Source organism: Dermacentor andersoni, chromosome 11 (assembly GCF_023375885.2).
Source record: "Dermacentor andersoni chromosome 11, qqDerAnde1_hic_scaffold, whole genome shotgun sequence".
Classification (NCBI taxonomy): Eukaryota; Metazoa; Arthropoda; class Arachnida; order Ixodida; family Ixodidae; genus Dermacentor; species Dermacentor andersoni.
Genome location: NC_092824.1, coordinates 97,059,130 through 97,073,252, shown reverse-complemented (window position 1 = coordinate 97,073,252; position 14,123 = coordinate 97,059,130). Strand labels below are relative to the sequence as shown.

The window sequence follows — 14,123 nt, the reverse complement described above, 5'->3', positions numbered from 1 at the left end:
TTATCCGTCAGCACACTAACACATGTGGCTGATTGAGCGCTTATCTGGCCAGCCTCAATGATTTCCCTCACCAGTCCGTCATTACACTTGCTGACATTCATAGCACTATCAAAGAATAGGATGTAACCCCTGACTTTTAATGCACACAAGTAGGTGCACGCCACCCGTTACAGCCTTCAGAGATGACGAGTGCCCCCCCCCGAGTTTGTCGTTAATGCATAGACTCATTTTGACAATGTAAACTTTACCTCAGCTTAGCAGAATCTTGTAAACGACCTCAGTGGTACAAAACACACAGGATTTTGCATGTCTCTTTCCACATGCATGTTTTGAGCTTTTATTTTTGCTCTGGTAACGTGCTAAGGAGCACAACATCAAGAGTTTACTAGGGGCCGTGAAAACAATGTCCACCCCATGCTTAAGTGCAATTTTCTTCAGGTAGTGCAACATTATAGTACTACTGACATATGGTGTGTTTTGGGGCATTATAGCCTAAGCTGCTGCAGTGCCATTAAGCCTCTGCTACTACTACTAATGGTATCCAAACCAAGTTGTATCCCACTATGATATCAGGCAAAGAATCCCTCAGCAAAACGATTTTGGCAGCAGTGAAAGCAGCAAATGTTGCTCTATATTGCCTTTTCAGTGGCATAGCCAGGGAGTGGCACGCAGGGCTCATGCTACCTCCTTCCCACCTCCTTCCCAAAGTGTTTATGTTAGTATGCAGCCTGCCTAGTCCCCTATCCCCCCCTCAAGTGCACACTCCTCCCACCCCCACCCCACCCACCCCCCAAAAAAAGAAAACAGAAAGAAAAAAAAGTCCCAACTATGCCACTGCTGCATTTACCGTTTTTTTTTTCTTTTCTCTGAAATTATTACTTTTAAGAAATACAAGAATAACAATGCAATTCACTTATCTATTCGGATCTATGTGATAAACGAAAGTGGCAAAATGATTAGGTGTAGCAATTTGCTTTGAAACCTTGCACTGAGAAAATTACTTGTAAGCAATACCTGGCTTTTGGTTTTGTGATAGCTCTTTTCGACAATCTGAATTTGTTTATTAGTATATAAAATAAGTCCTGTTCAGTATTTATATGTTCAATTAATTAGTTAGATATGATATGTACATGACTTATAAATAATTCATTATAATTTACAGACATGCTGATCGGCACTCATTTTCCATCTCAGTTGATGGGACAACTTGAGTAATTTTGTCATTGTGATGCTTCAAGGAAAATTTTCCAGATCTTTCTTAAATATTGTTTACCACATAAATTTAATCACATAAAGGGTCTGTCTGCAATTAATTGGGTTTCACGTCCCATAGCCACAATATAGCTATGAGAAATACCACACCAGGGAGCTCCAGATTAATTTTGTTTACCTGCGATTCTTTAGTATGTGCCAAAATCTCGGTAGATACGAAGTTTCTTTCTGTATTCTGTAACATGTATTTCAATTCGACTGAACTTGTGACTCAGTCACTCTGAGCCTGTTCCTGAGAAATGTGTCATTGTCACATTGAAGTTAGACAAGTTCCTTTTGTCAATTACAAAGCTGTATTTAATTTTGTCTTCGTCCCACAGATGTGACACCAGACTTGTACAGGAGCTCCTGTATTCCACATCTAACCATCAAGGTAAACAGTTATGTTTTTTTTTTTCTTTTACCAGTATTCATTACCTCGTGCTCACTGCTTTGATGATGGTAATCTTTGATGGTCAGTGAGCGAATGCATATGTACAGAGAAGTCCCAACATATCTTTACTTGGTTTAACTTGTTAAGCTTTAATACAATTGTTACAAGAAGGATCAAGAGATGGCACCATCATCTCGTATGTACGGTATTAAATGCTGGCGCCGCGCTCCTTCTGAATCCTGCACTCACTCTGTTGCGGGAACCCTCCTCTTCTATGAACTTGGAGCAGACTAAGTACCTGAGAGTGGCTTGTTGAGCTAGTTGGTACATGGTTAAACTAGGAGAATGCCAGCAAACTTGAGAGTAGAAAAAATCAAGAGGCAGACATAGACAAAGAGACAGAAAGGTGGTACTGTCTAAGTACCAAGTTGAACGCAGCCCTCCTGCTCCTCTCCTGCTCGTCAGCTGCCCGGTTTGAGAACATTCTACTCTTTTTACCTCCATGTGACCACAAATATTCCTATGTACCCCTCGCTTAATAAACCCAGTTAACCCCCGTTAAAGAAAGTCCAGTGTTCTATCGTCCGCTATGCGAGACCTAACGCAACAGCAATGAGATACAAAATTTGTACCTATACTCGATGACAACCTAAGAAATCAGTAAAAGCTCAGCCAACAGCACTGCCCCCCCCCCCCCCCCCCCCCCCCGCCTGCCTTAGCCCACAATACTGTCATCACTCCGCCTTTGATAACACCCTCAGTGTAACCTTTGTCTACAGTAGTGCTCTCAGAACAAGCTCCGCCCATAATACTAACTTCACTCTGCCAACAATACCACCGTCTCTACAGGCCTTGCCCACAATACCACCTTTATCTCGTTTCTTAATACCACCCTCAGTTAAGCTCCACCCAAAATCTGGCCTCTGTGCTCTCCGTGCTACAAAAGATCACTCCCAAGAGACGCAGACTTTAAAAGAAGTTCACCTCTACCATGATGTCACAAAAATGAGCGAATGTAATTGGTTGGCACATCCGTACAGATTGTCTACAAGTTGGACAGGCAGTGTTTGTTTTCCACAGCATTCTTAAGACTATAGAAAGATTAATGTTGGCAGATTTTCTTCCAGAAAAAAAAAAAAAAAGATGCTTGTCTTTGTAATTCAACTTCAAGGCTGCAGCTCCAGTTTAGTGTGGATAAATGAAGTAGAAGCAATCATGGTGTAAAGTAATCAAGAAAGCAATATCACTTTCACAGCACAGTGTATGCAGTGTATGCTTGTGGTTGTCATTAGAGCCCGCTGTAGAGTCACACATTTTCATTAAATAAATGTTCAGCAATATATTGTAAGTTCTGAACGCATTGTTTATTGGAACATACAATTAAAACCGATTTCTCAAGCAGTGTAACGATAGAATTGACAAAAGCTTTCTGCACTTAGCAGTTCTGCACTATCTCACATGAACATATTCACACACCAGTGTCATAGAGCTGGACATGTCAGATTACCGACTGGTAGAGCGTAATCAAAAGTTGGGCAGGCTGGTAAAAAGCTTAATGTAATGTCACATAAAATATGGGACAACTGATTTTTAATCATTATGGCCAGGTATTATGTTTATGTAGTATCAGAGATAGAGCTAAAGCAGGCCCAAAGCTCACCTCAGAGAAGCGCAGAATTTCTCATGTACAGTATATGGTTGAAATCATTAAAAGGCATTTAAGCAGCAGCAATTCTAAGGTGCATTTTCTGTAGGTTGTGCTACTGGCCACAGGCACGATCTCTTATCAGTCCCATATCAGCTGAGAAACAACACAGATAAGACTCTTTTATTTCTGCAAATGACAGCAGAGAGAAATGATTTGATCTGCATGCAGTCGAACCGGTAATATAAGCACGGCATACTTTCTCCACTGAGCATTTTTCACTGGCTAACAAATGTTAATAGTTAGCGCTCACCTCAAGACTTACCTTTCTGTATCACAACCTTTTCAAACGTTGTCACCAATTCTATCTGTTGTCTATATTGTTGCTAAGCGTTGTGTAATCAGATTGCATGTGTAATGTGAATAGTGTTGTACATTCTGCAACGCGCACGAGCACCAGCTATTACACTGGAATCTACATTGAGTCACATTTAAATAGCCTAGATATCTGCCTCGTAGATCTGGTTTCGATGATCGACGACTGTGCTTGCTGCTTTCGCTGGGCTTTGAGCATCACCCGTCTTTCTGTGCACAAGTTCGCCCAATAAAGTGTTAAATTCATTACTCAGAGTTTTGCTAGTGTCTGGCTCTTTACCATCGCTACAATGTGACAATGTAGATAACTTTCAGATGTTTATTGAAAGCTGATTGGCCTTTCGTGTGCTTTCGCCCCCCCCCTCCCCCCCGGATACTGGAATCCTTTGTATACAAAACTATTCTCGTGTAACATACCTTCATCATTTTTTACTCACTCTGCAATGACATTTGCAAGGAATCAGCAGTGTTGCTACGTAAATTAGCATGGGAGAATGCACATTCGTTTGGCCTCCTCAACATTGTACATTGCATTGTCACAAGTAGAAACCTAGTGCAAAAACATTTTTAATTTGCATGCAGAAGGAGGAACCGACCTCATCACCAGAAGCATCACCAAATAGAGCATTCGATCAAGAAGCAAGTGATCACTCAGCAACTGCAGTCCACCGAACGCTGAAGAAAAACATATCACCGTCATCAGGTGCACTTCTGCATTATGATACCCACAGTTAATTTCCTGCTTTCAATTTAATTTTGTTTCGCGAGTGTACTGTTGTGCTCAGTATGACCTACAGTGTGATAGCACCTGCTGCAGCACTTACCGGGTTTGTCCGTGAAGTAATGAGACTGGGTCCGGTAAAACGAATTTATTGATCGGTACATATTAGTAAAATTCTTCAAACTAGTCTCTCTGTGCAACGATGCACCACTGCCAACACGATTCCCAGGCTGCAAAAGCTCCCTGGAAGTCAGCTGTTGTAACATGTTTTCAGAGACTCTGTGACAGCCCGCTGGATGGCGGGAACATAATCAAAACGGCGACCTTTCAAGCTTCTCTGGAGCTCTGGGAACAGGAAAAAGACTGCCGGGCTCACATCGGGGCTGTACAGTGGTTGCGGCAAGGTTGCAGCCCCTATCCAGGCCAGGTAGGGAGTCACAACGAAGGCGGTGTGGGCCAGAGCATCGTTGTGGTGTAGCTTCCAGCGATCAGCAATCTCCGCTCTTTTCCGTTTGACGGCTCTGTGAAGGCGCTCAAGGACTTCTCTGTAGAACACGGCGGGTGTTGATGGTTCGACCCGGACGTACAAATTATTTGTGGACCACCCCACAGTAGTCAAAGAAGACAATGCACATTGTCTCTTCCTTCGACTTCGACATTCTCACTTTCTTGGGACGCGGAGAGCTCGCGGTGTGCCACTCCGAATTTTGTCGCTTGGTTTTGGGGTTGTACTGAAACACCCACGATTCTTTGCCTGCTATTACACCATCTAAAAGGTCCTGTTCATTTTCTAACTGCACCTACATCTCATAAGAAACGTCAACTTGTCGTTGCTTTTTTTCATCACTCAATACTTCTGGCACTAATTTCGAACAAACCTTCCGCACCTTGAAATTTTCAGAAATAATATTGTGAACCGTTGCTTTGCACATGTTGAGATCTTTGGCAATTAAACTGTTAATCAAACAACGATCAGAGTCTAGGAGATTTATTACTTTAGCCACATTTTCGTCCAAACCACTCGTTGAAAGGCATCCAGATCGCTCCATGTCTTCAACAGTCTTCTGTCCGTTCTTGAACTCACTGAACCACCGGAAAAAACTGGGCCCCTGATAGGGCGTCGTCTTTGTGAGCCTTCTTAACCAAGGCAGGCGTCTCGGAAGCGGTTTTGCCCAGGTGAAAGCAAAATTTAATCACGCAGCGCTGCCCCAGTGAACGCTCCATTTTTGACATTTTCTGCCATGACAAGAACTCGAAAACAGCTTTCGTGCCACTTCAGATCCTTACTGCATCAAAGCTTGGATGTGACTGCCCCCCGGTATGCTCCTTAGCTTAGAACCCCCACCACAAATCCCACCTCCAGGGAGCATGCTACTGGCCACTGCAGCGCCGTGCAACAGGCAGTCTCATTATTTTACAGACAAATCCTGTATGTGCTTTAGCCAGACTTGTACACATTACAGAAAACAAGTAACTGATTACAATTTCAAAAACTTCAATAAAAAGCGTAATTGATTACAGTTGAATTACTGTCCCACGAAAGTAACTCGGGAATTACTAAAAAGTAACTATTACTTTTACCAGACTTTCCTTCCAACTTTTGTTAGTATTGCACAAATACAGCAAATATATAAAACGAGCCGGCCTGGCTCTTTCAGTGCGTCGCTGCAGCCCTTGAAACGACGTTTTACTTTACTAAGAAATTCTTTTCAAGAGTTTCATCACTCATCTTCCCTCTTTTTCTTCTAAAGACATTGGCAGTAACACTGAAAGCTCACTGGATGTGCAAGCTGGAAGGAATGGTGGTGGTGTAGCGTATGAACATCTTGCACACGAGATCGTGGTTGCACGATGCCGCAGTACTCACATCTGGATCCTCTATGAAGCATAGCATTTCACTGGTGTTAGAGCTCGTAGAAGGCGCTTCTGGCAGGGAAAAGCTGAAAACATCGCCCATATGTAATTTTCGGGCAACGAATTCTGAAGTGGCCATCGGTCTGAACTCACAGCACCGCCAGTTCAATTTGCCGTCCAACATCTGATGGAGCTCTTGCCGGCCTCCTTCAGTTGATAGCCCTTTAGATTTAAACCAGAGAATTGCAAGGCACACCAACAAAAGTTCCTGTTCTTTGAAAAAGTAGCTAAATGTGTTGTGTAATTAAAAATACAGGTGCTTATCATTCAGCCCTCAAAGTACTGTTTGTGTTACAATCGCAAAATAAGTGTATATGAGTTAGGTATCATGAAGACAGACAGGAACATGTATGCTTAATGCCCAAGAACTTGTCTATATGATAGAAATCGTAAACTGCGCTAAGCAAAAGATTGTGTGGTAACTCTTTCTACCCACGGATGCCACTTAACAACGCCCGTAAGAGAGGTGTGCGAAACTTGAGTTTGCCTATCGAAGCAGGCGTACCCATGAGGCTGCCGCATTGGACGACCACGGGTGTCCTACTGCACTTCCCGACAAAATGAAGTGCTAAATGCAGCACGTCCTCTTACAGCTTATCTCATTAATAAGGTAACTGGTTACATGTAATTTGTTACTGAAAAAATGTAGTTACATTATGGTGACCATTATCGAGTCAAAAAGGTAATCGTTAAATCACAAAATTGCCAAGAGATGTAATCGATTACAAGTAATTAATTGCATTAATTTTTTACGTACAAGTCTTAATTTTTTACGTACGCCTTTCTGTAGGTCACATTAAACACAACAGTGCTTCGACAGCCATTGGCCCAGTACAAAAGAACACCGACACATGTGAAAAACACCTGCTATAAAGGGGATAACAGCATGGTGTATACTGGTATCATCTCTCTGTCTCTATGTATATGGCCAATATCTATGTTTGCTTGAGTTTTGCTTGATTGCAAAGCTTTTTAGCACTCGTACTTTGAAAATATTTCATATTTCCAGGTCCTTTTTTTTTTTTTTTTATACACATCATGGTCTGTGTTGTCTCTCACAATACTGTGCTGACTTGACTATATCCCCTTCAAGTGCCACTTAATTCTGTCCATTCAAATTTTAGTTTCACGACATTTCTCGCATCTTTGGAATCAAGAAAAACATGCAGTTGCCGGACGAATTGAGAATTCTCACTTCTTCAGCAAGTTTTGTCAAGCTTATCATAGAATGCAGATTCCATGTGAGAACTCTCTAGAGGAATGTCGCATATAAGAACATTAACTATATTATGCTTTGTCAAACACACTTCGAAAACACCTATCTGGCTACTTGAAAAATATGCCTAATATTAAACATTATAAAAAATAATGAAAATGAACCCAATACATGACGAATTGGCACTGAAAGTAAACACCTAGTTGTTTCTTATCCAATTTGTTTTTACTAAAACACTTTATACATGTTATTCAAACTTGCAGCACAGGTCCAATGAGAAGTGTATTAAGCTGCAAGTGATACATTTTTAAAATTATTATTTTCATTAGTGGTTTGCTTTTGGTATACTTTTCTGGCATTCACAAATATGCATTCAGCGTATGAAAGGAATATGGCATTGAAAAAGAGCCTTGCAGAGTTAACTGTGCATGTTGCATACTATCTTTGCATTTCTACGTAAGCTTATTGCCGACATATCAGCTTACCTATGATAGCCTCGCACTAAAGCTGCCATCTGTATTGCAGCCTTTGCTCCAAACAATGTCATCGCCGGCAGCCGTGACCACAGAGAGTCAGAGTCTGAAGATGCGCATGGTGGCGTGCCACTTCAGGTGTGCCTCGAAGTCGGCGAGGTAGGTTGCATTCTTCTCTTTCCTTGAGAGAAATGCTAGAAGGAGAACCACGCATTCCATAGCTGACTACTTAAGCTTGGAATACTACTGCATCACAGGCAAAATTGAAAATAGGAACACACAAAAGAAGACACAGGAACCATGAACAGAGATACAGTGCTCATGTGTTCGTTGGGTTTGTGTGTCCACATTTTGTTTGTGCCACACCAGTATTCCAAGATAACACACCAACAAACCTGTGTCACAACCCTTTGGATCACTTTGGCGATGTCTCTCAGCAAGCGCTGGCATAGGTCGGCATGATAAGCCAACAGACTCATACCTACTCACCAATATTATCGCATTATTTTACTCACTCACACTGATACACACTCATACTCATTGGCGTATTTACAGTTTATGAACGCCGAAAACACATGAGAGCTGCGCCGCTTTTGCCCAAAGCTTGTGCACACGCGCGAATTGCGAGAGAGAAATCTGGGGAGTGCGCCTAGGAATGACGGAGGAGTACGCACTTTGCGCCGTTCGTCCCCATGTGATGGCAATGCACACTAAGCGAGAACCAGTGCTTAACTTCGATTCAACCGGGATCACAGTGGTCGAACCAGAGTCCGTCATGGGGAAGTACACAAAACAACCAATTAGCACTAACACTGTGTCATTATTCATTGGTCTACGGCTGCTAAAGCGGCGTCTACCTAAGCCCCTACCCCTGCACTTCACGCGAGGTCGCATCGCTCCCCTAGGCAGGAACCTTCCATGTCAGGCCCAGTGGGGCGAAGCTTAGGTAAAGAAACAACCACTACAGAAGTGAAAGGGGGAAATGATATAGTAATGGAGATATTTCGTTGAAAGGCTAATAAAGTGCTTCAACACACATTCAAACGGCCGACCACCCAATCATGAGTGCAGCGCTGCGGCCGTTATGCCACGAAAGACGAACGGAGGATAAGCTCATTTTGGAGCATTTATCAGCAGTTGTGTAGTGTAGCTAGGCTAGGGTGGGTGAAAGCATGTTCATTGTCCATAGTACCTAGGCGCAGTCCCAACATTTTCATCTCACAACTCACGCATGCATGTGTGCATCAGGGAAACGTGGCGTATCATTTTTGCATCTGCACCGTTGACAAAATAGAAACACATCCCAGGAAGCACACAGCCAGCTAGTAGATGTCTGCCTTCCAGCTTGGTCTAAGTAAGGCCACAGCTAGTAGCTGTCTTTCATAAGCTGTTACCTAGACCTAGACCTCTACAAGCCAGCTGGTAGCTCAGCTAATGCTCCCTGCACTTAAGGCAAGTAGCCACCTCGGGAAGCACTGCTGTAGCTGCGGGGTAGACATTCAATGTCCAGGCTTGTTTCAGCTTTGCAGGTGCTACACTTAGCTCTACTTATCATGCTTACAGTTCTGGAAGGTTGAATTATGTTACATGTCACTACAAAAGTGCAAGAGAGGCAACGACCACAGTAAAATTTCCACTTTGACAGTGGTCAGTGTTTTTCTTGTGCCAATTCCCAACCAGGTGAGCTGTTGCCAAGCCCTGTATTTCCCCACGCCACTGTAATATTGCATAAATATCAAATTGATAATCATTTAAAGAAGTAATAAGTACAGTGCAACAAAATACTTTTTGTGAATGCATAGCAGTAGTACCAAAATAGTTATCCCAACATTCACAAAGAAATGTATTTGTGCTCTACATATTGTTCTCCTACCCCTTGTAAACCGCTCTTTGTAAACTGAAAGACAAGAGTTTTCACCTAAGCTCATGCAAGTATATGCATTTCTAGTGATCAAATGGCATCAGCACTAACTTTAACCCTTTAAGGGTCAATGACGTAAATATATGGCGCTGCGAACAAGTCCAAAAATGGACGATGCCATATATTTACGGCGCCGTCTGTACGTTTAGAAAGCGAGCCAATTTCCTAACTTTTTCTTTTCTGTCATGTGCTGTCACTATGTGGGAATACAGGGAATTTTTTTCGCATGCCTCCCTCTCTCGGTTTTCGTTGCATGGTTTGTTTTAGAGCTAGTTTGCTACCGCATATCTATATACTACCGCTCGCGCGTGGGCGCGTGCGCGGGCAGGCGGCAGGTTGGGTGTTGTTCCGCGCGTCGTTTCGGTTTCTTGCGCTTGCAAAACTGATGGCTATCTCATTACTCACTCGCTCAAAGGGCGACCGTCTGTCCTTCGCTCGCTTAGTGTTCACAGGGGTGCGTATAGGATGCCGCCGTGCATGCGTTTCCATAGCTCTTTCTTTTTTTTTTGACACTCGCAAAAAACTAATTGCCTCTGGTTGGTAATAAGATGAAGATTAGCGGAAGTTTAACACAAGTTTTGCTTTTTTGACAGGCACACAACTACACAGTTTTCCTGAGTGCGCGTACCTACGCAGTTCTATTACGCTACGGATTTACATATTAGTGTAAGAGCAGGAACATTTGAGTCTTGCAAAATATTCTCATGTGTGCATTTTCAAAGCCTTGAACTATGTGCATAACAATGCATCAAATTTTTAATTCTTATAAGTTTATTTCCTTTTTTTATTGTTGTTATTCATGAATGATGAGTACATATATAGGAACTAAAAATATGTTTTTCTCACTTTACGGTCACCCTAGAAAAATAACAGTAATTTTTTTTCAAAATAAGTCCCTAAGAAGAATTGGAATCTGCAATAAAAAAATATCTACCCTGGGCAGTCGCATATGGAGAAAAAAATCTACCCTCAAAGGGTTAATATGTACCAAAGTTAGTTGGTAACAAAAAATTATTGCAGGTTTTCATACAAAGTATGACACCTGCCTTTATGCCTGTGCAGCAGAACAAGCAACTTTACATTATACCCCTTTATTTAAAAAAAAAAAATTTAGGATACAGCTTAAAAACAAGTGTAGCAGTTCAGCCTAAGCACACACTGAGTACACGTAATGCACTGCAGTCCACTCATATTGTTTAACGATTCTCAACATTCCAGCATCATCCCTGTAAATAGTCCTACATTTTCAAAGTTAGAAAGGACCACTGTTCTGTGATAGTAGTGGATCAGTATCAGCATAATATACCCTGAAGGCCAGCTATAGCAGTGCACTTAATTATCATGTCTGTCTGAAATAGTGCAACAGATGTATGATTCTATTTCTCTTGTTCCACAGGCCATGAGTAGGTTCCACTGCGTGTGCATCTTATATGCAGTAGACCTGCACTGGTATGAAAATGCATAGATCCACATGCAAAAATCGCATATACTATTTTCACGAACAAATACAGCCAATAAATACTACTATCACCTCAAGTAAACTGCACTCTAAATTGTTGCAAGCAGTACTAAAGGCAGCAGATCTGACTGCAAGTGTGTGGAGAGTGCATATTAAGCAAGAGAAAACAGCATGCAGAAAGGCTGTTTCCTGTCTCTACACAGACACAACCTTGCATAATTGCTCATAGATGCTTAAGGGAGCAGTAAAAAAATGCAGTTTATTTCATAAATGCCAATGTGCTTCAGTATGGTTCCCATGAATATGACTAATAGAGCAGGTCCTTAGTAAATGCAACTTCCTTACAGATAATTTAGAAATCTTAATTATCAGTGCACCCAAAATAAAAAATTGTCTGGTCGAAACGCCAATTCAAATATTTTTAAAGTGGTTACAGGATCTAATGAGCATTTTTTTAGAGCATTACTAACTGTAGTAGACTTTATTTTCAAATAAAGCAAACAGTGTTGAGAAAGAAAGGTCAAGACATGGATGGAATTGTAAGATTGAAAGGCAGCAAAAGCACATTGCAATGCTCTCTTGAATGTATTGTCACGTGGTGGTGACGTAGAAGAACACAGTAGCAATACTGTGAACGAGAAAACTAACTTTTATTGGGCGAACTTGTGCCCACAAAACAGGCTACACTTATAGCACAACGAAAGCGGCGAACACAGTCGGCGATCGTCGGAAATCTGATCAGTGGATCAAGCGCGTCGGCTTTTATAGAGCAGTCATGGAATGTTCCAGACTAAACGTTGGGACCCGCATGCCTTCTACAAAGATCTACACCATTCGTGTCAAGCGATGAAATCAGATAACACAAGGTTCGGCGACAACAGACAGCGGATAGAAGCATCGATAACTTTCCAGAACCTTCGGATACATGCATGCGCGTCCCGCGCTGTGCGATAACATTTGTTAGGCGGCAAAACGTGTCGCCCGATAAAGACAAGTACACGTGTCAATACCCCCCTCTTAAAAAGCATCGACCCGATGCTGCAAACAAACGAAAGTAATAAATAAGCACTCGTAGCAAAGAAAAAAAACAAACTAAGGAAAGTTCGTTAGCGTCCGTAAAACGGTTTAAGACGCACCACGTGGACCACTTCAGGTCGTGCGCGACGTCGCTGTGAATGCGAAATGCCGTCTGGCACGACCTCATAGTCCAGTGCGCCAATACGTCGGATGACCTTGTAGGGTCCGAAATAGCGTCGCAGTAGTTTCTCACTGAGCCCTCGTCGGCGTATCGGGGTCCATACCCAAACACGGTCGCCGGGCTGGTACTCGACGAAGCGTCGTCGGAGGTTGTAGTGTCGGCTGTCGGTCCTCTGCTGGTTCTTGATTCGCAGGCGGGCGAGCTGTCGGGCTTCTTCGGCGCGCTGGAGATAGCTAGCGACGTCAAGATTTTCCTCGTCAGTGACGTGTGGCAGCATGGCGTCGAGCGTCGTCGTCGGATTCCTGCCGTAAACCAGCTTAAACGGCGTGATCTGTGTTGTTTCTTGCACCGCCGTGTTGTAAGCGAATGTTACGTACGGCAGGACGGCATCCCAGGTCTTGTGTTCGACGTCGACGTACATTGCTAGCATGTCGGCGAGGGTCTTGTTCAGGCGCTCCGTGAGACCATTCGTCTGCGGATGGTAGGCAGTTGTCCTCCGGTGACTTGTCTGGCTGTACTGCAGAATGGCTTGGGTGAGCTCTGCTGTAAAAGCCGTTCCTCTGTCGGTGATGAGGATTTCTGGGGCACCATGTCGCAGCAGGATGTTCTGGACGAAAAATTTCGCCACTTCGGCTGCGCTGCCTTTCGGTAGAGCTTTAGTTTCAGCAAAGCGGGTGAGATAGTCCGTCGCCACGACGATCCACTTATTCCCGGATGTTGACGTCGGAAACGGCCCCAACAAATCCATCCCAATCTGCTGGAATGGTCGACGAGGAGGTTCGATCGGCTGCAGTAACCCTGCTGGCCTTGTCGGTGGTGTCTTGCGCCGCTGACAGTCTCGGCATGTCTTGACGTAACGGGCGACGTCGGCGGTCAGACGCGGCCAGTAATACCTTTCCTGTATCCTCGACAGCGTCCGGGAGAATCCGAGGTGCCCAGCGGTTGGGTCGTCGTGTAGGGCGTGCAGTACTTCTGGACGCAGCGCTGACGGTACAACAAGAAGGTAGCTGGCGCGGACTGGTGAGAAGTTCTTCTTCACGAGCAGGTTGTTTTCTAGCGTGAACGAAGACAACCCGCGCTTAAATGCCCTAGGGACAACGTCGGTGTTCCCTTCCAAGTATTCGACGAGGCCTTTTAACTCCGGGTCTGCTCGCTGCTGTTTAGTGAAGTCTTCCGCGCTTATTATTCCAAGGAAGGCGTCGTCGTCCTCGTCGTCTTGCGGCGGGGGATCGATGGGGGCACGTGATAAGCAGTCGGCGTCGGAGTGTTTTCTTCCGGACTTGTATATTACCGTGACGTCATATTCTTGTAGTCTGAGGCACCACCGGGCCAGCCGTCCTGAAGGGTCCTTTAAGTTAGCTAACCAACACAACGCGTGATGGTCGCTGACGACTTTGAATGGCCTGCCATAGAGGTAAGGGCGGAATTTTGCTGTAGCCCAAATGATGGCGAGGCATTCCTTTTCAGTCGTGGAATAATTGCCCTCCGCTTTTGACAACGACCGGCTGGCGTAAGCTATCACGTGTTCATGACCATCTTTTCTCTGGACTAGCATG

At 43.7% G+C, this 14,123-nt stretch overlaps 1 protein-coding gene and 2 long non-coding RNA genes across 4 annotated transcripts in view; 1 reads left to right on the top strand and 2 right to left on the bottom strand.

Annotated features, from left to right (window-relative positions):
• LOC140214074 (uncharacterized) overlaps positions 1-8,074 on the bottom strand; it is a 59,707-nt gene extending 51,633 nt beyond the window's left edge. Inside the window, exons 1-2 of the long non-coding RNA XR_011890993.1 lie at positions 8,002-8,074; positions 6,254-6,462 (exon numbers count right to left, since the gene is read on the bottom strand). This is a non-coding gene — a long non-coding RNA (uncharacterized lncRNA). The remainder of the gene's footprint in view (positions 1-6,253; positions 6,463-8,001) is intronic.
• Positions 1-14,123, top strand: part of LOC126539124 (zinc finger protein 711-like) — a 46,429-nt gene that overhangs the window by 6,732 nt on the left and 25,574 nt on the right. For both annotated transcript variants that reach the window (XM_050185853.3, XM_055075196.2), the window contains 3 exons: positions 1,593-1,645; positions 4,248-4,368; positions 8,042-8,148. In XM_050185853.3, coding sequence (XP_050041810.2) covers positions 1,593-1,645; positions 4,248-4,368; positions 8,042-8,148 — 281 coding nt within the window. The remainder of the gene's footprint in view (positions 1-1,592; positions 1,646-4,247; positions 4,369-8,041; positions 8,149-14,123) is intronic.
• Positions 8,097-14,123, bottom strand: part of LOC140214073 (uncharacterized) — a 28,471-nt gene continuing 22,444 nt past the window's right edge. The window contains exon 4 of the long non-coding RNA XR_011890992.1: positions 8,097-8,183. This is a non-coding gene — a long non-coding RNA (uncharacterized lncRNA). The remainder of the gene's footprint in view (positions 8,184-14,123) is intronic.